The sequence below is a fragment of the Struthio camelus genome, chromosome 2 (genome assembly GCF_040807025.1).
Source record: "Struthio camelus isolate bStrCam1 chromosome 2, bStrCam1.hap1, whole genome shotgun sequence".
In the NCBI taxonomy this organism is placed as follows: Eukaryota; Metazoa; Chordata; class Aves; order Struthioniformes; family Struthionidae; genus Struthio; species Struthio camelus.
In genome coordinates this window covers 78,458,413-78,483,280 of record NC_090943.1, presented here as the reverse complement: position 1 = coordinate 78,483,280, position 24,868 = coordinate 78,458,413, and the positions used below count along the sequence as shown (strand labels likewise).

The 24,868-nt window shown below is 43.1% G+C and overlaps 1 protein-coding gene across 3 annotated transcripts in view; it reads left to right on the top strand.

Moving 5' to 3' along the window:
* The first annotated feature begins 2,133 nt into the window (after positions 1-2,133).
* TPPP (tubulin polymerization promoting protein) overlaps positions 2,134-24,868 on the top strand; it is a 66,955-nt gene continuing 44,220 nt past the window's right edge. The window contains exons 1-2 of one of the 3 annotated variants that reach the window (XM_068931327.1): positions 2,134-2,229; positions 14,660-14,974. In XM_068931327.1, the coding sequence (XP_068787428.1) occupies positions 14,664-14,974 (311 nt within the window). In that variant the 5' untranslated portion in view covers positions 2,134-2,229; positions 14,660-14,663. Of the gene's footprint in view, positions 2,230-2,783; positions 2,987-3,694; positions 3,728-14,659; positions 14,975-24,868 lie in introns of those variants that run through there. The other 2 variants (XM_068931326.1, XM_068931328.1) reach the window with 2 other exon arrangements.

The window sequence follows — 24,868 nt, the reverse complement described above, 5'->3', positions numbered from 1 at the left end:
TTTTTTAATGAATGGATTTCCAGAAGAGATTAAACTAACCACGGTTGGACTGTTTTGGGGGTTTGCTGCAAGGCCCTCTTCTGTGACAGAGCATTTCTGCTATTATCAGTATAAAATTGAATAGATGATTTTAGCTGCAGAAAAATTATTCGTCATGCAAGGGAGGAAAGACGACTTCTGGGAGCTCCAGGGAATTCCCTATATCAATGTAATTTTTTCATGTAATGTAAGCCCACTGACTGCTGCAGAAATCCACAAAAGAGATGCATGTGGCTTTTACATTAGTTTAGTTTTCTGAAGATATGCCCAAGGTGCACCCAGCATTTGATGGTGGCATTCTTCAGCTGTAAATGAAAATAAATATAGGCAAAGAAGGACTGCCTGCTCACCTGCTTTCAAGTATGGGAGGGGTTAATTTGCACACAGAATTAAAATGAACCCACAGTTACATTACTGAGGTAGCGTGATAACCCTAAAAATTGATTTTGGTGATTTTTATGCTAGACTTCTCTAAAATTAGTTTGAGAGCTGTAAAAGACAAGGGTCCTGCATAACAAACTTTAGGTGAAGATGGAAATTAAGCTTTTTTCTCCACAGATTCCCTCACCCCACCCCACCCTAGTCCCTGGAGGGTGAGCTACCTGGCTACAAGCTGAAAAGCAGAATGGAGGCCCGCAAGTATTAGGCTGGCAGAACACGCTTGCCCTGAGGTATCTTTGACGTCTTTTGTAAGTCATTTGATCAGCACTGTCTGTCCCGTCTTCTCTTTAAACTCCATTTCTAGCTCTTTTCCTGGGTGAAGAGACTCTCTGTTTTGTGTTCCTGTGTGCGTATGGCGGTCTGAGGGCCGGCAACTGGACTTTAGATGACTGGTCGTAGGAACCTGTGCGTCTGTGGTGTCGGCAACCGGAGCAAGCGAGGATACGAATATCAAGCCAGACTAGCCAGCGAGCAGGTGAAGTGGCTGGGGACCGAGGCGCGTCTCTGGGAGCGCGGAGCTGGCTACTGGAGCGGCCAGGAGGTCCAGACCAGCTGCTGGAGAGAGCCCGAAAGCTCTGGAGCTCGACCGAGAGACCCGTCTGCAGGCCAGAATTCAACGACAGAGTCAAATCCTGCTCATTGCGACTCCGCACGTTTTTCTCAGACTGATCCTGCAAAAAGGGAACACCGGCCTTTGGTGTGGTACGGGAGGGAAAATCCCATCGGAGCATCAGAAAACCCGATTCCGGACCGTGCGGGAAGTAGGGGAAGTAGTTGGGAATAGCGTAGGACCTGCCCCACAGTAAGTGTTCGGAGAGGACTTTCTGCCGGGCTGCTCACCGTACCCCGGTTCCTGCTAACTCGTATGACATCTGTTGTTTGCCTTCAAGACCGCTGGCTTACAGCTGTACCTCTCCTGCTCTGGTTTTCAGCTGGGGGGTAGGGACTGTGCCTGACTTCAGGCCAGCTGAAGCTTCCCCAGGGGTGGGTTCCTCACGACCTCCAAGCGAAAGAGCAAAAGGGAAGAAAAAGCACGACGTGATTTTTCTGTTGAGCTGCCGAGGGAGATGACAAGCGTAGCTGCTGTACCCCGCCATGAAACCTTGGTCTTCAGCGCACCCAAGCACGGACGGGCCCTTAACGGCACTTGGGAAGCGCTGGGTCACCTCAGCTACTGCAGCATCGGAGGGAGAATACACGCCCGTCACCGTGGGCGCCTCTGCGGGCCGCGGAGCCTGAGCCTGGTCCCAGGCGACGGCGGCGGCGGGGGAGAGGCAGGGGGGGAAGCGAGTCCCACCGCCCCGCACAGCCCAGCCCTTTTTTCAAACGTTATTTCGTTTCAGTAGCTTCAGTGTCCGAGGCCCGGGCCGGGGGCCCCGCGCTTTGCCCCACCCGTGCCCGTCTACCTGCTCGGGGGCAGAGGCGGCGCGGCGCCCGCCGCAACCAGCCATTTAAGGCAGCAAAGGCAGCGGCGGCGGCAGCGCGCCGTCCCCCCCGCCCCGCCCCGCCCCGCCTCACAGCGCCGCGGGAGGCGGTGGGGCGGGGCGGGGCGGGGCCAGGCCGGGCCGGCTGGCCTATGGGGGCGGGCGGCGGCGCGGGGCTGGGCGGGCGGCGGCCAATGGCGGGGCGGGGGGCGGGCGGCGGGGCGGGGCCGGCGCGCGGGGCTGACAGCGGGCGGCAGTCGGGCCGCAGCCCGGGCCAGGCGCAGGTCGGGCTGGCAGGAGCCGCCGCCGCCGCCGAGAGCCGGCGGTAAGTGGTGGCGCCGCTCGCTCGGCGGGCGGGTGAGGCGGGGAGAGGCGCGCTGAGCCCGTCTGCCTTCTTCTTTTTTTTTTTAAGGTTTTGGAGATTTTTTTTTTTTTTCCCCTTCCCTACTCCACCCCCCCCCCCCAACCACCTTTTCCGCGGGGCGGCTTAATTAATTCGCGCGCGGCTAATTGAGACGGGGAGGAGGGGGGAGGCGGGAGGAGATGCCCCCGCCTGCGGCGCAGCGCTGCGCCCCCGCCGCCGCCGCGCAGGGGGATGCGCTGCGGGGCCCCGCCCGGCGCTCCCCTTGGTTATATAATGCCGGCGGGGGGCCGCCGCCGCCGCGGCGGGGGGAGAAGGAGGAGAGGGGGGAGCCGGCGGCTGACAGAGCGGTTTTCCTGTTAGTCCTGTGCAGGGAACGTTGTGCTGACCTCAACATGGGCAGGTTTTGGGGGGGGGGGGGGGATTCTTACTGATTTGACGGAGGCGTGCATAGCCTTGCGTTTGTTTAAAAAAATCAATAATAAAAAAGAAAAGATTTCTAATTGAGGTCTTTACAGCTCTTTCCCCCCACCTCCACGCAACGTCTCCCCTCACCCCCCAAACCGTGGGGAGCTGTACTGGATGGTTCTGTCCCTCTCTGCGTAGCAGCCACACGCCCGCAAATAGTCTGTCGTTTGTAGCTGCTGAAGCGTACATCCAGCATTAAATCATAGCACAGCGCAATGCTTAGACAGCATGCCGTGCAAGGATCAAATTGCAGGTAAGGTTCACAGAGGAATCTCCTGCAGTGATTGCACTTGACCCTTGTAAATGCGAGAAAAGGTCCTTGTAAATGGAAACGTACATCCAGCGGTTAGTTGTTTCTGTGCCTGATTTAACCCGTGGATTGGCCGTGCTGAAAAATGTCTTTTTTCTTTTAATGATAGATACGTTCATTCTGGTTATTCTCTATGTAGGCAGTTGTATGGTAGAAATTGTTTTACTTGAAGCTTGAACTTAATTAGAAAAGAAGGCTCTTTTAAGAAGGAAGGAGGGAAGGAGGCAGGCAGGCAGTTTTGTTTATTTATGTTAATATAAATGTATTCTGAGTGCATGTAGAGACAGCCAGTTGTTCTTAATATCATATCTAGGAGTGCTTTAGAGGATGAACCATTTAATGTTTCAACTTGATACTTGGCCTTAGATGATAAGCTAAGATACAAGTTAAAATAATGCTTCAAATATTTTTGTTTCACTACATGCTTGGATTATATAAGACTTCAGCGAGAGGACATGACTGTGTCTGCAAGCATGTTTCGTTGCATTGAAGAAATAGCAAGAACACCCTCTCCTGTGGGGTACTCACTTGATAACGTATTGTCTCTCTATTAGTGCAAACTTGCTGCTTGCTGCCCTTATAGAAGTGAAATGGACTCTTAGTTTTCAGCAAGCAATTAAAGGGGTATTTTTTTTTCTCTCCAAAGCTATTTTTTTGGGACTGCACAACTGAAATTAAATGCAGGTATGTAATTCTCATCCCCAGTGTTTCTCTGTCATATTGGTATGACTATTCCATTTTAGAGGCTTGAAGAAGTGGGTAAGATCCACTTTGCCAGTTGTGAATTACCAGTTCTCAGGTACTTACATTTAACGTTTGTTTTAACAGAACCACAGTGGGGACTATAGCACTATTGAACTTTAGCCCAGCTGTGATTGAGTTTTAGTACTGTTATATTCTTGTATTTACCTTCTTCTCAGCAGTGGAAGGTCTCTTTGGACTTGAGACTTTTTCGCTCTCCCTCAGTTCAATCTTGTGCTATGTGCTGTGCCTGGGCATAAATGCTTGTAGGTGTCTCTGCCAGCTGGTTGAAAGGAGGCATTTTGCTTATCAATTGTATTGCATTAGTGTCTAGGAGCTGCGGTCAGTTGTGAGTATGAAGTCAAAGGGTGCTCTCAGTCACTGTAAGTGTCCGTTAGCTGAATTTTCCTGTGAGCAAATTTTCTCTCTGTCAATGGCATCAACTTGGTTCTCCTGGTATGCTTCCTTGCAGGTGTTATGCAAAGGCTCCTTGTCTTACTGGTATTTGAAGTGATCACCCTACTGTACATCTCTGCTCTCCTTTGTAGAGTGGGTCTTCATGGTTTTTGCAAAAGTATTTTGCAAGCCATATATGAAGAGGTTCTATGGAAGTTCAGGTTAGCAGCCTGCTTTGGGAGGGAGTGAGGTGAAGAGAAGAAAAACGATGCCTGATGAATTTAGGCTAATCTGGCTCTGCAATTGTAATATTGCAAGTCAGGGAACTTGTACCAACTAAACATAAAGTTTAATTATGCCTAGTGTGTTATCTGCAACGGAAAACTATTTATATGGTTAACTGTTGCTGAGAGCAACTGTTGTCTTCCAGTCTTTTTGGATCTGTGATTGCCCAGTCTTTTCTTGACATGCTATATTCACTTTCTTCTTTGAGGATTGTTCTGGATGCTGGCTTGTCTCCTTGCCAGTGTGTGGAACAGCAGAATATTTGGGACCTGATTATTTCTTTGTCTGACAAACACGTTAGCCCAGCAGAGCCGAACAGAGCTGGGAATAAATACCTAGTAAATGAGATCCTCAAATGGTATAGAGCTACATAATGGAAAAAAAGAATCACGATAGAGTTCACCAGTACATAAATCCGTGATGGATGCATGTGTTGATGCTGCTGTCATCATAGTTAAAACCTTATGTAAGAGATGCGGTGGTATTACAGCATATTGTAGAGCTAGTGAAGAGTTGTTAGGTGTAGAAAGAGTTTTTGTTTGTTTTTAAGTGTTGGTGGGGGAAGGCACGTTTTTAAAAAACATGTTTTAAGGGAACTATTGTTCTTAATGGTCTGTGTGTGTGTGTGTGTGTGTATAGGTGCTTATGCATGTATAAAGAGGTGATTTTTATGAAGTGGCCTTTTGGAGAGGAGGAGTGTAATTCAGTAAGAAATAAACTTAGTTTTTGTATGCCATTGATCTTGTAGCTTTGACTATGTAGGTGGATAGCAACAGTTTTGCAATAGAAAGATAGCAGTCACCTGTTGTCACTAGTCAAAATAACCTTTCCTTGATAATGTCCTGTCTAAGGTTGTTCCTTTAATGACATATCTAACTTCATCACAGTCTGAAATACTGTTTTGCTAAAGGAAAACATCGGGCAACTTGAGTAACCGGCTTTATTGTGAAAGTTTAATGCAGCTCTATAATCTAGCCAGCCTTGCCCTGTCCATAGTGCTAGATGCAAGTATATTGTTCAGAGAACTCTAAAGCTTTTAGCCATGCAGTTCCTCGTAAGGCCTGTGAAGGGTTTTAATTTTGTATAAATCAATATAGATAAGTAGATTTGCATAGAATTTTGACAGCTTTGCTTGGTCTGCGGGGTCTGCTGCTCTCTTTCCTTCTGTGTTATATGCTAGGGAAGACATATTGGTTCTCATTCACTTGAACACCACGCATGGAGAAAAGTGCCCAGAGCAGAACTCGGGAAAGGAGCACCTTAACTCTGATTCCTGCTGGGAGCTATGCAGGAAGTTTAAGGGGAGCTTTATGAGCATTGTCTAAAGCGTTACATCTTATTAGGAGGAGGTTGCATTTCTCCAGCTGTTTATTCCGTTTCTCAGCTTGAATGTTTATGCAAGAATGTGGGGAAAAAGATTCCATCTGCTGTGCTTTCTCTGCTGTTTTTATTTGGCATAAATAATTACATACAGAAAATAAATGAGAATTCCTTTTAACTGCAATTCTTTAACATTTTTAAAACATTAGGTCTAAAACATAGATCAAATGCTAAAATAAAACAGATGCACTCGACAAAATCTAATGCCTTTTGCAGTTTGCTAAGGTTTATGAATCCAATTCACTCATACAAAAATAGCACCTCTCATGGTCTTTGAAAAGTTGTCACCTTGGTTTCTGCTTGGATTGAGTGGATGGTCTTAAGACATTTTGGATGGCACCTGTTTATGGTGCATTGGAAATGATTTTATCAAATATGCAGAAACAGATTCTGATTAAAAAGTGCACCTTACGCAGCTGTATCCTTACCAACACTTTTTGAGAGGGAAGGGTTAGGAGTAGAATGGAAGGTAAAAACAGCTAACAGTTAACATAAAACCATTAGGCTATGTGCCTGTGGGTAGAAATCTTTGTGATTTTACCTATTTTTTAAAGATAAATGACCTTTCAGGTTTAAGACCATCTCAGAAATATGAATGCTTGTAGCTGAGAATGTAAGTGTGGGGCGTTAGATGCTGGTACATTTATAATAGGAGAATCAAGCAGAAATAGCAATCTTACTATGAAGTTAAAATGGAAAGAAAATTATTGATGTTAGCAACCAACAGTGCTTTGAATTTTTATGGTAATTACAGATTTATTTCAACTTTCTGGCTCTGCTAACTGCATTGCCAGGGATCAGCTATCTCTCTCCTCTCCCCCACTACATTTTCTGATTCTTGACAAAATCAGCCGATTTCTGGCTACTGATTTCTTGCACTTTCACTCAAATGTTAGACATGATCACATGCATATTATGAGCATACCATCTGACTGAATGTAGAATCCTATTTTTCTTGACCAACTAAATAAAAGTACAGGCACTTTTGCAGGTTTGTGTTAATCTGTTATATTTCCTTCCTTTTGGAAGGATGCAAGGAGGATCAGTCGGATGAAATCTCCCCATGAACTAAGGAATTTTTTTGCTTTGAATACCCATTAGAGTCTGAAGAGCCTCATGGTGATCTTGGCTCCAGGACTAGCAAAGGTCAAAAGCCTTACTGAAGTCAAGGTAGACAACATCCACTGCTCTCCCCTCATCTACTCAGCCAGTCATTCCATCCGAGAAGGCTATCGGGTTGGTTAAGCATGATTTCCCCTTGGTGAATCCATGCTACCTACTCCTGATCACCTTCTTATCCTTCACGTGCTTGGAAATGGTGGCCAGGATGAGTTACTTGAGGGTGACCATGATGCTCAGTGTAAATGTGGCTGTGGGATCCAGTGGAGCAGTACTGCAAGTTGCAATGGACCTAGGTGTTGCAGGTGAGAAATAAGGCTGGCATATGTAAAAGCCAGCATTATAGGAAGGAGTAGACGTTAGTAATACCGCTGTTGCATCGCAACTCTGCCGTTGTGCTATTGAATCTCTTCCTCAATTTTGTCAATCTCTATGGTCTCCTGAATAGCATCTGCTTGATGCTTGTATGCTTTTGTACTTATTTTTAAAATATCTTTCTCTCTTTAAAAAGTATGAAGATTTTACTTAGTTCACAGGACTTTCGATGTCATCTTAGCCAATTAGTTATATTGGTAAATATTCTAAAGAACAACTGAATTTAAAATTTGTCACCTTTTCTATTAATTGGATTGTGTCTGAGGCTTTAATAAGTTTCTACTGTAGTGCTAGCAGAATAGATAAGTTGATTTATTCTAGTCCTTTGTGCCGTCCTAGAAGAATACACTCTTACTTGTTTCTGTGGCAGTTAATAATGCAACAAGGCTTCCTTTAACAACTGATTTTGTAGCACGTGCTGCAAGTGAAAGCAATTCAACTTACACCAGGGTGGCATGCTACTAGCAAGCTAAGGGCTAGCTAAAGAAGCAGATGAGAAAGTACATGGCACACCCCAAAAACCTAGGCACTCTGGCTTTTGAGAGAGTTTCCTGTTCATTTTTTTGGGAAAGCATTGTTTAATCTGGAGATCATAAACTGGGTTAATACATTGCCAGTAAGTGAGACTATAGTCTCACCTCTAGAGAGTATAATCTCAACCTTTATTTTGCCTCCATGGAGTCAATGAACTTGTACTACGAGCGCTGGTCTTCTGTGCTGCCCATAGAGTCATGGACTGGGCAGGGCAGAGTCTGCAGTAAATTCTCAAGACCAGGTAGGCTCTATGGATATTTTACGATGTGTAAGCTGCTGAAATTGTTGACAAAGAAACTCGGGGTTTTACAAAGTCTTCAGGTCTTCCTTGTTGGTACGGAGAAGGATGAGCTTCTTTCAAGAGCAGTTCCCCCCACATCTAAAATAAAGCCATGTTAGAGTTCCTGCAGTATGTTACCACCTGGAGAAGATGTGGGCAAAGCGAAAGAATGTAAACTGATGTGAATCTTTCAATAGAGCTGACTGTTGGTCAGCACTGAGGCTCTGGTCTTATTTATACTCCCTGTATTGCTACAGCTAGTGAGAACTGGCAGACTGGAATTCATAGAAGCAATAGCTGCTGGTCCCCGATTTTTGAAGGACTCTAGGTTAGTGCATGGCTTAATCTAGGAGAGTTCTCCTCCCAGCTATCTGTCTGCAGATGTATTGCGGTCTCTGGCTGAAAGGAAACTCAGTGATATGAGGAAACTTTGCTCATACGTGCACGTCCATGCCACTAGCAAGAGATATGCGCTCTCAGTCCAGTTTTAGCATGAGTTGCTCATGACCTCCATCAGATCGATCCCTAGCTTTATCTCTCTGTGGAACGTGCTATAGTATTCACCTATTGCCCAGTGAAAGAAGGGACAAGAACTGTTCGTTTATGATACCAGAGGAGTATGGTAGACACAGACTATGCACAGCAGTTCATAACGCGACCTCTTCTGGTTACCTGGCTATTCTGGCATTTCTGGAACTCGAGTTAGTTGGGATGGTTGTTCTTTCACAGAGCCTCCTGAGCTCTTAGCCTCTGTTCATACCTCTTTCTTAGTGTCCTATGCGGCTGCTTTCGGTGATGTGAGCATATTAGGTTGGAGCCACTGATATTTGGAGAGAAAGCGATTGATGGCCAGTCCTTCCTGCCTGCCCTCCTTCTGCTGGCCCTGGAGATATGGTATTATATAGCACTGTGCACGTTGCACTTTTTGAGTGGTGACAAAAGGAGTTTCTCTGGTTAACTCTAAGCGTTACAGTCTGCATCTACACGATTCAAACTGTTGAACAGTAGCTTAGTTTTGTTTTATACAGGTTTAGATTTAGTCTTTTAGAGTAGTCAGCTTGTCCGTTCCCCTCACTCCCCTGCCGTTCCTCCCCCCCCAGGTTACGTCTCGTGTTCTGTTCCCAACATAAATTACCATGCACCTCCCGATCCCTCTGCTTTGGGGAAAAGCACAAGGGCATCTGCTGCAGGCTATGTAGATAAGAGTCAAAACTGCGTTTTGGCTTGAATTTTTGACAAAAAAATGAGCTGCTTTGAATTTCCCCTTGAGAGAGAATTTCTTGAGCATGGCATGATCTCCCTGAAAGCAGCGAAAAAGTGAAAGGCGTAAACCTTACTAAAAATCTGAGTGTGCCTTGTGTTGTGTGCTTCTAGGCCTCATGATATAGTATATATAATATACAAATATATATAAAAATAAACATTTGCTCTTGAGTGTGTGGTGTTTGTAGCGCTCTAAGAAACATAATTTTAAGTTCAGGTTAAGCCAGTGTTTTCGTAAACCAGGTAGCGTTTTTCCAGTAAGCTTCCTGCCATTACCAAGATCTTTAACAGACAAACTGTAACTATGGTCCAACAAAACAAGGAGCAACTGTGACAATCTTTGCCAGCCGCAAAGCAGCCAGGGAAAAACAGCACCCTGGTGAATCTAGCCTTGAACTTCTGCTTTAGCTAGGGAGGGTTTCTTTGGGATGACTGTGCTTTGCGTATCTGATTTCACCAAAACCTTCTCTACAGGGTTCTGCTCCCCACCACCCTGAACTGCTCAAACACGCTCATGTGAAGTTGGTTTCTTGATGCCTGAGAGAACTAATTCTAGAAGCCATCTTTCTGAGGGCCAAATATGTTGCTTTAAGCATTTTTCCTATACCAAGTTTATAAGCTTTTAGTTTTCTTAGTTCTATATTTATCTCTGATTTGCTAGCGAATTTGAAAACACAATTTTTTGCTTTTAATAGTTGCAGAAGTTGTTTGGTATGTGAAATTTGGGGCCTGGGCTAAGCAGGGATTTAGAGAGTTGTGTAAGCGTGATCTCTTACGTGTGCTTAATGTTATGGGGAAATTCGTGTTGTCTGCTTAGGCATCTAATTTAAGAACCAATCTTGATGCGGAGCAGTACGTATCTCAAGATGTGGGAAGTGGGCATGGGAAAAGGCAGCAACTGAAAACAAGTAAAAAAAGCTTTTGAACAGATGTAGCTATCATACGGCAGACAGTATAAAGCAGTAGTACAGACAGAGAAAATGTAACTGGTTTAAAAACTACCTTTGGTTCAGAAAATCAGAACCCTTTCAAGTGTTTCAGCTGATTATTTGAAATCACTAGATGCTTTTGAAAAATGTTTCAGATGTTTGCAGCAACATGACGGCTTTTAAGTTTGTAAACTATACCATTGCCTTACCGTTCCAGTATACTGACGCTGAGCGTGGTGGCTCCTAGACTGGATTCCTGGAAGCAAGAGGGGGCTTCTCCTCAAAATCTCTCGGAAGAGAGATTTGATGCCCAATAGGATTGCTAACCTCTATGAGCACTTGCTGTAGCAGACTACCACTTCCTCTTGTCCTCTTATGTGCTTATGGAGTTAACTTTGGTTTTTAATGTCCTTTATAGACGTTAAAATACGTCTATACGGAGTTTTTGCAGATGCTTGCTCTCTTCCTTTATCTAGCCAGTTAGGGTTAGCCTGGAAATTTCTGTTTTCAGTTTCCAGCTCCTGTGGATTTGAAATGGTGTGTGCTTTGAAGAGACTTCTGTTTTTGGAAGTCATGCTTTCCAGGGGACAGAGGTAGTTTATCGATCTTTCTGATCTGATTTTTAATGTAATTCTCCTTTGCATAGCTTGTGTCAGCAGTGTTTTTGTTTTCTTTGTACATTATCTCATGACCTGTTCTGGTAGCCAAAGAATGTGTGTAGCCATTTGAGTCAGAAAGTGTAGACTGGTCTGGACACTATTTTGGTTTAAAAAAAGATAAAAAGTATACATGTGTATGTGATGTAATACTTGTACTAGCTTACAGTTTACCCAGGAGGTGCTTATTATATTAGCATTTCAGTGCTGGGAGACATTCAGCAAAAATATATTTTGTTGTTCTGTAGAGCGCAGACAGGGTGAAAAGGTAATGGAAATGGGTTAAATTTTTTGGATTTTTTTTTAACCCATTTTAACTTTTCAATCTGATTCTATGCTTTTCTTATTATTTTATAGGTGCACATAGAACTCTCAGGTTACTGTTAGTAAATTCCTGTCATTTTAATTTTTAATGGAGCATTTCAGCTTGTTGGCCAGAACTAATGCTGAACAAATAAACAAGACAGAAGAATCCCCAGGCTTAATATGTTACTAGCTTTTTAAGCATTTATTTAAACATTTTCAGAAGAAGCAGTACCACTCTGACTATGCTGCATTTGCTCGAGTGTAAAGGACAAAGATCCTTTACTGAACTAATTTTTATTAAAAGGTTGTTTCTAGTTATGGCCTGTAAATCTCATTTCAGGAAATTTAGTGTGCTTATCAGACTACTGTCACTCCTATTTTCACCAGAGTTTTTCTTTTCGATACAAGTTGATTGTAGTGCTTCAAGTATAGGTTTATGGTTGTGGTTAATGATGCCAGGATAATAGTGCAGCTCCTAGGAATTTATCTGCTCCAGTGCCAGTGCTGTATGTTAAGTATGTGTTCTTAAAAAGTGGAGTATTAATGTCAAATTGGAGACAACATAGTGATTGTTGGCTGGGAAATGAATTAAGAAAAACTATTCAAAAAACCATGATTTCAGTGTTATACTCTGGGGAAAAAAGCAATAGATCTAAAGGAAGGGGATGGAGTTATTGTTCCAAAATTGAGTTCTGTTCTCATTTGTTTATGACAGAAGACTCTGGCTAGTAGTGTGATGCTTCGGTGTTGATCATATATTCTTGTGTGGTTTGACCATTTCATGTTGCAGCCAAAGATCATGAACGTGGAGGGACCTCTCCTTTAGGGCTTCAAGCGTAGCAGTAACTGTTGTGCAGCAAGCAGTGGTCAATGGATGCAGAAAGGCTAATTCTTTTACAGCATGCAGGGCTCAATGGAAGAAGAAAGGAGTATGCATTGGCTGCTCAAGTAACGGAGATTAAACAAGATCAGATGAGGTAGAAGTTGAAAATTGTTTCCATAGCTGTGGAACTTCTATCTTTGTATAAACCCAAAGAACTTCCAGTATGATGCAGAAATAAAACCTTAACTAAAAGTACATGCCAATCTTTGCATATGTTAACCACAGTCTGTGTGCGCTAAAGATACATTTGTGATTTCAGAAGGGTGTACATGGTAGTATGGTGGGCTTTCCAGCTTTATGCCAGTGTTTGCCACGCTTTTGAAGTGCCTCTTTATGCATTAAAATTGGTAGCAGCAACACAGATGTGTGTCTGAGAAACAGCCTGCATCTACTTACTGGGGCAGGCACACTGTGCACCCTGTCCCTAAGCCTTCCAGGGCCTCTTACTTCATCCGGGTCACTGATGAATAAGTTATTCTTCCCTTGGCAGAAGGGGCAGAAGGCACTCTCAGCAAGTTTGCTGAGGGTCCTAAACTGCGGGGAGCGGCTGACACACCAGAAGGCTGTGCTGCCATTCCGAGGGACCTGGGCAGGCTGGAGAGCTGGGCGGAGAGGAACCTCCTGAAGTTCAACAAAGGCAAGTGCAAGGTCCTGCACCTAGGGAGGAATAACCCCATGCAGCATACAGGCTGGGGGCTGACCTGCTGGGAAGCAGCTGCACAGAGGAGGACCCGGGAGTGCTGGTGGACAACAAGTTGAGCGTGAGCCAGCAACAGAGCCTTGTGGCCGAGAAGGCCAATGGTGTCCTGGGCTGCATGAGGAAGAGTGTTGCCAGCAGGTGGAGGGAGGTGATCCTGCCCGTCTCCTCAGCCCTGGGGAGGCCTCCCCTGGACTACTGTGTCCAGTTCTGGGCTCCCCAGGACAAGAGAGACATGGCACTCCTGGAGAGAGCCCAGCGGAGGGCTACAAAGATGATGAGGGGCCTGGAGCATCTCTCCTGTGGGGAAAGGCTGAGGGAGCTGGGCCTGTTCAGCCTGGAGGAGAGACGACTGAGAGGGGCGTATCTGATCAAGGTGTACAAGTATCTGAAGGGAGGGTGTCAAGAGGATGGGGCCAGACTCTTCTCAGTGGTGCGTAGTGATAGGGAGACAAGCTAAAGCGCAAACTGAAGCACAGGCAGTTCCCTCTGAACATGAGGAAAAACTTCTTTACTGCGAGGAGAGTAACAGAGCCCTGGAGCAGGTTGCCCAGAGAGGCTGTGGAGTCTCCTTTGCTGGAGGTATTCAAAACCCGCCTGGCGGCGGTCCTGTGCAATGTGCTCCAGATGACCCTGCTCGAGCTGGGGGGTTGGACTCGATGATCTCCAGAGGTGCCTTCCAACCTCAACTGTTCTGTGAGTGGATTGGCAGAATGCACAGGCTTCTATGGCATGCTGCTGGTGCTCTCATGGCATGTTAGTGGGCTGTAGTATGTCCTTTGAACATCACTGCTTCATGTGAAGAGTGTTAGCCTGGTATAATTATGTATTTCTTCTTCTGCCCACAGTGACTTCCATGGATAAATGAATGAAGGAAGATTAAGAAATTGTCTTCCTTTTTTTTTTTTTTTCAGTCTTCCTTTTTTCCCCTGCATTTTATAATGTCACCTGAAAATATGTGCTAGCATTCTGTTCCTTAGTTTAAGATTTCTTTTAAAGCACAAACCTATCCAATGTGAATGTGAGGTAATCTGAAGTTTGTTCTCTGCAGTAATGATATCCTTTCTCAGTTCTACTTCATTCTGGAGATGTTCATTCCAAGGGACTGAAGCTACAGTTCTTTGGGCATAAATTTAATAAACAACTGGTTTCGCTAACAAGCGAGTTGTGTCCAAGAATTTTTGAGAATTTCCTTACTTGTTAGCCCTTTGAAAAATTAATGTTTTCACTACAATCTCAATTTTCAATAAATAATTATTAAAAAAACATAGTCCAGAAAATAAAAGGTTATTTATTTTTCCTTGGGAAATAAACCTAGATTGTGATATATGCTATGTAAAGGGCAAACTTCTATTCAAGTCAGTAGGGTGCCGTCATGGACAGTATCTTAACTGTTATGAATTCAGCTTGCCATCTTATTTAAAAAAAAAAAAAAAAAAGCACGCGCACACATAACGGTCGGTAAGTGTTCTCTTATTGACTGATGTAATGGTGGTGAAAGTAGTTTTGTGCCTTATTTTGGAATGTCAAATGTTTTCTGATCATTTTTTAAATACTAGAATATTTGTCTAGATGGGCAGAAAGTTACTTCGTTCTATGGATAGCTATAATTGTTGTTGGATGGTGGAGGGAACTTGTTCTTGCTAACTTTAAAGTCAACTTATTTTTCATATGTTGTGACGTGGACTGTGGCCTGTCCTGTTCTCAAAGAGAGATTAGTAAAACGTAAATTAGTGCAAATTAATGTAATGAATTTTCCCTCTTTTTTGTAGCACAATGGCTGACAATAAAGCCAAGTCGACCAAACCTGCGAATAAGACTCCTCCAAAGTCTCCTTCAGATCCAGCAAAGGAGCGAGCGGCAAAACGATTATCCTATGATTCAAACAGCTCCCATGAAGGAGCTATGGCAGGAGAAATAAGTGCTCTGGAAGAGGCCTTTAGAAAATTTGCCATCCATGGTGACACAAGAGCCACAGGAAAAGAAATGCATGGGAAGAACTGGTCAAAGCTATGTAAGGACTGTCATGTGATAGATGGGAAGAACGTGACAATCACAGATGTTGACATTGTCTTCAGTAAAATCAAGTAAGTTCCTTTCTGCCATCATTTTCTTATGTCTTCCCCCACATGTTTTCTAGATATCATCTAAATTTCTTCTGTTGCTCACCGGTGTTGTGCTGTGCACTGCATGCCTTTGTCCTAATCTTTCTTTCATGTTCCTTTCTGCAACTGTGTTGCTTCACCTAAGGATACATCTTTCAGTATCCATCCTGATATCTTAACACCTGCAACACTGAAGTCAGTTTAAGGTGTGCAGAGAGGTTTCATATGATCAAGACAATGCATATTGTTCTAAGAAGCATGATTTTTTTTTTTTTTTTGACTGCACTAAATGCTGTTGAATGTTTGCTGAAGAATGTCTGAATCGAGCCAGGCTGTAGTCTTGTGTCCTTCCAAAGCTCAGCCTCAAAAGGCTGAGGCTAAGGTTGAATATGTACTAAGGCCCAAGTTCCCAGCACAATCTTGATGTCCAGCACAATGCCTGCTCAGGTTTAAACCGGAAGGTACTGGGGACAGTAAACTGATGGTGAGGTTGTGATGAATACCCCCATGGCTGTGACTCATTGGTTAGGATTATTTTAAAGGCCCCAGCTTATTCTTGTGAGTAAGCTGGAGCTTTAATGAAACTTTCTGTCTCAAGTTGAAAATCTAGGCAGGGCTTGATCCAGAAATTATTTGAGTCAAAGGGAATATAGTAATAGGATAAGTTCCTCCCCCCACCCCACCCTGTAACTGATACAGAAGCCTTCCCTTTTCTGCTTTTTATTACCACAGTAACTATTTGAATTGTTCTATACCTCATTGTATTTAGAGGCATGCTGCTGCTTAATTGTATTTGCACCTTGCAGGAACGTTTATTTGGCTTGGGCTCTCAATAGCTGTGGTGTAATGCAGAGGCGAGGACTTGCAAGCAGAATTGCTTGCAAGGGTGGTTGGGAAAACCTGCTACAAACACTGACCCTTCAGAGTGCATCAAGGCATAGAAAGACAAAGAAGAAAAGGCCCTTGACCTTCACGAATTGTCCAGAGTAACATGCACGGTTAGCAGCACATTACTTACTTGATTTGTGAATGACTACATTGTTTATAAGAACCTCATCTACTATTTTTTTCCTAACATTTGTCATCTTTGGAGCCGAAAAATGTGATGCTTGTGACAAGTGTGTTACTTTTCACAGCTGTTTGTTTCTTTCCCTTTCTTCAGGATCTAGGCCATTGACAACACTACATATGCACAGTCCAGCACTCTTGTTCTTGGATTAGTCATGAGCTCTTACTGGTATTTTTTTTGAAAGTTGTGTTACCAGAGCTAGGCAAGTGAACTAGCTCATTTGAATGGGATGTTTAGGTTGCAGGGTTATTTGTTTCTTTCTTGACTTCTGATGGAAGATGTCAGCATCTATTTTTAAATACTCTTTGGTTTTCATCAACTTAAATGTTTCTCTGTTTCTGTCGCCACAGGAAATAGCAAATCTCAGAGCTACTTTGTCACAGCAGGTTGCGGGCAAGTTAGTGATACAGCAACCCCATGGTATGGCATAAAACGTGCAAGATTTGTAGATTTAAAGCAGTGTCCATTTTGATGCCTTCTAGTACAAAATGAATCCAATTCTGTTGTGCAGGAGCGACCCGGGAACTGTTGGGGACCTGTGGCTAAAGGGGAATGTCAACATACTCCTTTTCATGTTTAGCAATATTTGCATAGCTCAGGAGTCCTTGTCTCCGCGTGTTTGGGGCGATGCCTGTACAGCAGGCATGATGCTTTCTTAGCATTTTATTTCCTGATGGTTGGAAAGTGCTGTCATTTCTGTCTGAAGCAGCATGTCATCTTTTTCTCTCTCAATCCATTAAATACTGGATGTAAAGACAAAAGTAATTTTGCATTTGATTAAGTTATTCTAATATATTGTTTATTAATTATTTGCCTCTTTCTTACCTGCACATGTGCACATGTAGGAAGTATTTTACATTCTTCTCTTTTTAAATTCTTTTATTTTTTTATTTAAGATCGTTCTAGGGGTGGACAGGGAAATTGTCCGTAGCTGAGGTTTGCTATCTCACACTTTATTAGGAGGGTCTATCTTTTTTTATGTCCATGCTTTCAATAGGTATATTTCCAGAGTTCTTAAGTGTATGTTATGATTTTGTTTTCAGAGCGAATGTCAGCAATTCTTTTTTGTACTCTAGATCACATTGATTTCACATATAGTATTTTGAGTTTTAACAAGGGAAGATTTAATGGGTTCAGTTGCTCAAGCATTAGCCACATCCTAGAAGGCTTCCATGTAAGCTGAGTATATGGGATTTCTAGAGTATGTTCAAACAACTACATTTCCTTTTTGCACTTTTACTTCACACTTAACTCGGAGCTAAAGGATAAGGATAATTTGGTGATGCATTAAGAAAGGCCTACGCACAAAATGAACTCTTAACGTGTTTCCATTTCGCAGGCAGCTTTTTCCCAGCAGAGCACTAGGGTTTCTTGACAACCCAAGTTTTTCACTGTTTGTATTACACAAAGAACATTAAGCGAACTCTGTAAAAGAATGCCTAACACCCCAGCAAAAATCCTATTTTGCAGGATGGTGCTTCCTCGCCTCAATATGACTTATGCTTATGGGTGTCTTAAGGCTCTTTTCTTCGTTGCTGTTTTTAGGTTCTTCAGCTAGACTTCAAAGTTTGTCTTGTGGGATGGATTTTCACCTGGGATACTTATGGTCATGGTTGTTCAGTGATGGCATTGTGGTGGATCTTGGGAGTTGTAGTCTGACCAGGGAACACAGCCCCTAGGTTAGAGATATTTGTCATACCCGAATTACAGTCACCATCTAGGACTGTGGTAGACTTTGCAAACAGATTTTCAGTCGATCTTTCTCTGCGAAAGCAGCATGTTTGACAGGGCTTGTTTTCTGGCCAGCTGTACTTGTGTTTATGAGAATTGGACATGTTGTTTGAACATTAGAAAATAATTAATCTATAAAATTGTTCTTTGGATTTATGAATTATGTCTATGTGTAACCTCTTTGTCATCTTGCTAACTTCCCCTGGTTTCAAGCATTGATCTGCTACAGATCCTATCAGAACACTAGGTAGGAGCTATGTGTTGCTGATAGGGTAAAGATTAGTTTCTGGAAATTAGCAACTGATATGTTTACTCAAGAGCACCTAAAAGATGGTTTTAATTCACTGATTGGTAACTTTCTCTGCTGCAAGAGAGAGTTTAGCAGTTCATTCCTGAGAAGTAGTGAACACTTTTGTAGATGCAAAACCCCACTGGAACAGGTGGACTAAACTTCTGAAAGTTATGACTAGTCCATGGTATTTCTGTAAAGCTGGAAGTGTGTGTTTGTCTTAAAGCCATTAGTTCAATTAAGGTTAAGTTTATGCTGTTATAAAGTTTGAGGAAATACTGATGTAGCTTTGCTACAAATAAGAAAATAGCTGTAGTATGCTCTTTTTCCTCTTCATGAGATCAGACTGAAGTGCAATTTGTTCATCTTGCATAAGAGATTCACAGGAAACATTCATATAAATACAGCATTTTTATATACTTTAGGATAAGAGCAAGGAAATGGTCTAATGCAAAGAACACACAGTAGTAGACACAGTAGAAGAATTGCTGGAACTGTTCTTTCGTAAGAAAAGAAGTAAGTTGGTTGATTTTTTTTTTTTCTTTCTCCTGAGTATTACTGTTCAATAGTGATATAGAGATTCTTAAGAAAAGTGTTCACAAATCCTAACAATTTGATAGATTTTAATGCATATTGCTATTACAGGTATTGCCATATTAAAATTTCATTTAATAGATGTGTTGTCTTGCATATTTATTGTTTTTCTATTTCAAAAACTTTTATATTGTCAGCTAAGAAAATACAAAAAAATTAAGCAGCAGTGAATTTTATGCTGGAATTACTGGAAATGAACAGCTGAAGGGCAGTTTAGAGAGTGGCCACAAGGATGAATATTTTTGTATAAGTTACTTTCCTGTTGATCAGAGGAAAACCATCTACCTTTTTGCCAAATAATTGGATTGACTTAATTTAAGTTGGGGTAGACTGCCAGATGTATAACAAATAGAAGAGTAAAACTTTTTTTAGGTAAGTCATAAGAACATATAAAGATATCCTACACAATATCATCACTTTTCTATGCATATTGCATCTGGAAAAGGAAAAGAAACTGTGAAGAGTGAATTATAAAGCTTTACAGCATCTTTTGGGATGAAACCTATTAAAATGCATTGAAATCAACAAAGATTTATGTGATGGTAGATGTAATTATATAGTAAGCTTTCTTAGCTGCATTTTATAGTTTCACAGTCAAAACTTGAAATGTTAGACTCTTTCTTCATACCCTCATTGAATCACAAAGTTACAGACCTCTAGAGATCGAGTCCAACCCCCTTGCTCAAGCAGGGTCCTGTAGAGCACGTTGCCCAGGACCTTGTCCAGACAGCTTTTGACTATCTCCAGAGAAGGAGACTCCAAAACCTCTCTGGGCAACCTGCTCCAGGCTCAGTCACCCTTGCAGTAAAGAAGTTTTTCCTCATGTTCAGAGGGAACTTCCTGTGCTTCAGTTTGTGCCTGTTGCCTCTTGTCCTATCACTGGCTACCATTGAGAAGAGTCTGGCCCCATCCTCTTGACACCCTCCCTTCAGATACTTGTACACCTTGATCAGATCCGCCCTCAAGTCTTCTCTCCTCCAGGCTGAACAGGCCCAGCTCCCTCAGCCTTTCCTCATAGGAGAGATCCTCCAGTTCCCTTTGCTGCACTCGCTCCAGTATGTTACTCTCTCTTGTCCTGGGGAGCCCAGAATTGGATGCAGCACTCCAGATGAGGTCTCACCAGGGCTGAGTAGAAGGGAAGAATCACCTTCCTTGACCTGCTGGTAACCCTCTTCCTAATGCAACTGAGGATATTGTTTGTCTTCTTGGCCACAAGGGCACATTATTGGCTCGTGGTCAACTTCTTGTTGGATTGGTCAACTTGTTGGATTGCATACAACAGTAACAGCATGGTTGCAGGGTGCATTTTCATTTCAAAACCTAGTGCCTTGCTTAAAGTTATGTAAAAATCTGTTTTTGCAATTCCTATCGAGAGAGCTTTGCCTCCTTAATGTGGCAAAAATGAAGCAAACCTCTCCTCTGAGAAATCTGCTCATATCGGCTAAGAGAAGAAGACTGAAAATACTTTGTGGGAAGTAATTTTTTAACTGGTCCCTAATTTCTCAGTGCATTTAATGCCATACCTGAAGACAAGTTGTTGAAGTCACAGATCATATGCTGTGAGAAGGAAACATTTCACAAATTGTTCACTGTGACATTTTCATGAAGCAAAAATAATATTTCACCATTTTTGTAATCACAACTCCGTTATTCCCTGTAGTTCGTACTTCTGCTAAAGCATAGTGTTTTAATATAAATATCTTGGTAATATTAGCTCACTCAAAGCATTCCTTTTTCGTATGCTATCTGAACTTTATATAGATATCTTTCTTTTCATTTTGGCATATTAAGAATGGTAATTCAATCTGAACATGCTGAATATAGAGACATACAACTTGCAGGCATGCAGTAGCGTTTGGAGGTGGGTATTTTTCATGAGAATAGGGATTCCGTGGGCATCTTTTTCATAGCTGAAGCAGTTGCCTTCCTTCTTGGTAATTTTCCTCACTAACTGACTGCTCCTTTTATGTTGCTCTTCCATTGCTAATGGCAGAGTTGCACAAGTTCACAGGCTGTGCATCTTGCAATGCGCTTGCAGAGCATAATATGGGTTTAGAGAATCTCGTTGCCTTGGAGAAAGCAAGCTCACTGATGACACAGGAGAAGGGCACCGAAATGTTCTGCATTTGGTGTGAAAAGCAACGTGTGGCTGCAAGGCGGTGAGACACAACACATCGGTGTAAGAATTCAAGTTTTTTGTATTAAGGGAAGCAGAATATCCAAGGAGCATAGGTGTTACTGATCTCTGACCACCATACTGGCATGTTGCTTTAGGAACATAAATTTCTTTGTTTATTGGGGTCAACAACTGCTCTGGGCAATTTGATATGTTAGCTATGCCATGCACATACTCCACTTGCTGGATGCAGTTAATACGGTAATAGTAATAGCCCTGATATAAATACCTCCGCTCTTATTTTAGAAGTGTGACCACTCGGCACTGCAAGAAAATGGTTTAAGCACTGCCATAAAACTGCTAATTCTATGACATTATTAGATTGAAAAATCAAAATATTTCTGTTTATACTGGCATGTTGCTATGGTTGCAGGCAGGCCTGGGTGACGTCACGCCTTGGATCCATTGTGAGCATTTATTTAGGTAGTTGTCTCCATGGAAACATTTGTTTGTTTTGATGTTACTATGTGTTAAATTTTAAACAAATTTTTGAGGTTCTATACTGGATTGTTATTGAAGACTAGTTAATCTACAGAAGCTCTGTAAATATACCTTACTCCCCACCCTCTGAAAGTATTTTTGGGAAAAGATCAAGTGAAAGCATAATTGTCCTCTTAAATTCCAGTAATAGTTTCTTATGTTGCTTTGACATGTTTTCTTGTTGCTGAGGAAGCCATGTGTTCGAAAGGCCAGAAAACTCGCCTCCATCTTTTTAAGAAAGGAAGTTTTTGTTCCCATGGAGAATCCTCACAACACGCCGTAATTATGCCCTGACTCCTGAATGGACCCAGGGCCCACCCGTTCTCGGTCATTAGGGCATCTCGCCTAGTTCCTACAGTCTGGATCAGTCAGGTCTCTGCAGTAATGCCTCCACCTGAGACCAGCCATGTCTGAATCCAGCAGCAGCTCACCGCTGCTGTAAGACCGTGGAAGAATTAAAACAGATGATATGTGCACTGAGCAGCTGGCAAGATAACTATTGGCAAGAACGAGTAAATGCTTTCACCGTTTGCCAGCTGTAATGCAATTGTTGTCTTTTTATTCTACTGAATGATAATGAGACTTCTTGCTTTCTTTGCATATTTGAAAGGACTTGTACTTTGAAACGTGAGCTCATTCGAAACAGTTATCTGCCCATGAAGTTGCTCTGAAGTGTCTTCTCTTCAATAGACACATTACTGAAGTCCCTTTTAAATTTTTAAAGTACGTTTCATAATGTACTGTGATGTATGAGTTGATATTTATAAATATATGAAGCATATTGTAGCTTTAAGTTGTATTTTACTTCCCTACTGGAGGGTTTCTTTTAATAGTGGTTTGTACAGAATGTGGTTTGTATAATCCTTCGTTATGCATAAAGTAGACAGAACAGTTAACTTGTGTACTTTAATATCCCTGTGTCAGGAAATTAGTGTTAAGTAGATACAGAGCAGTATGCAAGGGCATAATCTGTGCTAATAACTCTCTCACTTCCAGCAAATTGTGAAGCCGTGCAGTTACAGAGGAAAAGGAAGGTAAGTTACAACATAGCATCCAATTTCCACTCTTGTCCACAAAGCCAACAGCAAGGTTACTTTTTGTGGTTTAGCCTTGAAGGGTGGCTTTTTGTTTAAAAGCAAAGCAACCCTTCTCCCCTTCCTGACAAGTGACCTAACTTCTGAAAGTGTAATGGTGATCATCTGAGAAGGAAGATGGGTTTGGATTCACTTGCTGCTGCACGGGCTTGTTTTGTGCATATAAAATGGGTAAGTGTTCTACCCAAAGTATCACAGTTCATTGTGATCTCTCAAATTTAAAGGACAGAGCACTATGTGAAGCAAAATTTATTTTTGCAAGCTCATTAGGTTTTAAAAAAAAACCACAAGCAAGTAAGGGGTTAATCCCTTCTCTGTAGACTAGCCTAAATTATTCATTCTCTAGTTAACTTAATTCACTAGTTTGCTGATTTGTGAACTTGAAAAGTTATTCAAATCGCACACTTGTGAGCAAAATAGTTATCTAACCAAAGGTGAGCGTGCTCACCCTTCCTCCTCCGTCACAGTGCCACGTGTCCTGAATTGTACCGGGCTGCACAAGAGCCTCAGCAGTCCGGCTGCTGGTGGGTCCACCTGCTGCTTGAGTGAGCTCACGTATTTGTACCTTCCAGCTCAGCAAGTTTGCTCCCTGCCATCCCTATCGGTCATTTCAGTTGCTGGGCAAGGATTTACTGAATTCCAAAGAGTTTCGGCCTTATCAGGTGTTAATGAGCAGTTACTTATAAAACCCATAAGGATAGGAGACCTTGAGTGTCTGATGTATGTGTTGCTCTTGTGTTAGCCCAGCGGTGCTGCTCCTGGCATACATCAGGCTTTATCAGGAGCTGTGTGTTAGGCCCAAAGCCCAAGCAGGAGTCAAGTGAATAGTCACACTGAAGTACTTTATGCTGCTGCTGACTTTTAAGACCTTTTGGTGTTAAAATATAGGCACATTAAAACCTATGGATATACTGGCAGATGTTTTGTTGCCCAGTCAATTTAGGACGATGTATGATACCATACACAGTATTGTACAGCAGCTTGCTTTGTACCTGCTACAGTTTGTCACCAGTGGTGGGCAACAACAACTAACTAGTTTAGCGTAAATATAGGGCTCGGGTATGAGACCTTGACTCATGGTTTTTTTCCCTGCAAGTCAGCCTAGTTGGCTCATATAATTGCACCGTCATTTGCAATTGCCTGTTACTTGTCTGTAAAAGAAGTTAAGTAAAATCTATGTTATTCACAAAGTTAAACTCTTTTACTGAATAAGAGGCAAGATTATTAACCATGAGTATAGACTTTGTTCCTCCTTTTGTATGGATTAAGGTAGAAGATGTAAAGGTTGAGAGCAGCCTTGGCTGCAGCAACCAGGAGATTGTGGAGTTGAAGATCTTGAGAGGAGTGAGAAAGGCAAACAGCAGAACTGCAACCCTGGAGTTCAGAAGAACAGTTTGCCTTGTTCAGGGTCTTCCTTAGACGGGGAGGGGGACCTGGGGGGAACAAAGGAGCCCAGGAGAGCTGGCTGATCTTCCCAGACAGCCTCCTCCAAGCACAAGAACGGTACATTGCAATGTGCAGAAAGCCAAACAAGCATGGCAGCAGGCCAGCCTGGATGAAGACGGGGCTTCTGACTGAGCTCCAGCGCAGAAAGTACGTACCCAGAAGATGAAGGCAGGGGCAGGCTGCATGGGAGGAATATTGCCCGCGCCTGAAGGAGCCGAGTTAGGCAAGCCAGCATTCAGGTGGAGTTGAGACTAGCAAGCCTTGAGGTGAAGAAGCAGGAGAAAGGTTTCTGTAAGAACCTTGGTAGCAAAAGGAAGGCTATGGAGAGTGTGATCGCCGTGGTCAGTGGGGCAGGGGACGTAGTGAGAAGGGACGTGGAAAAGGCTGAGGTACTCGATGCCATTTTTGCCTCCTTTTTTTGCCTAGTAAGGCTTGTCCTCAGGGCTCCGAGGTTCCCAAGCCTGCTAGCTGAGTGTGTGAGAGTGAAGCAGTACCCGCGGGAGGGGAGGGGAGAGTTAGGGATCACTAAAGCCAATTAGAGGTCCCCTGCGAGACCAGAGAGGCTGCATCCCAGTGTGCTGAAGGAGCTGGCCAATAGCATCTTCCAAAGGTGATGGCAATTGGAGGAGGTTCCTGATGCCTGGAAAAAGGCAACCATCACGTGCATCTTCAAGAAGGGCAAAGAGGGAGGATCCAGGCCAGTCAGCGTGACCTCATTGTCTGGGAAGACTGTGAAGCAAATGGCCATTTCTGAGCACGTGAAGGAGAAGGTGGTGGTTTGGAGCAACCAGTATGAATTTAGCAAGGGCAAGTCATGCCTGAGCGACCTCGTGACTTGCTCTGATGAAGTGACTGTCCCTGTGGAGAAGGGGTGGGCAGTGGATGTAGTTAGCACACGTTGGCTTTAGCAAGGTCTTGGAGCCAGTCTCCCCTAGTCTCGTTGTCACCGTAGAGGTGAGATTTGGGCTGCCTACGCAGCCCTTAGGAGGGGTGGAAA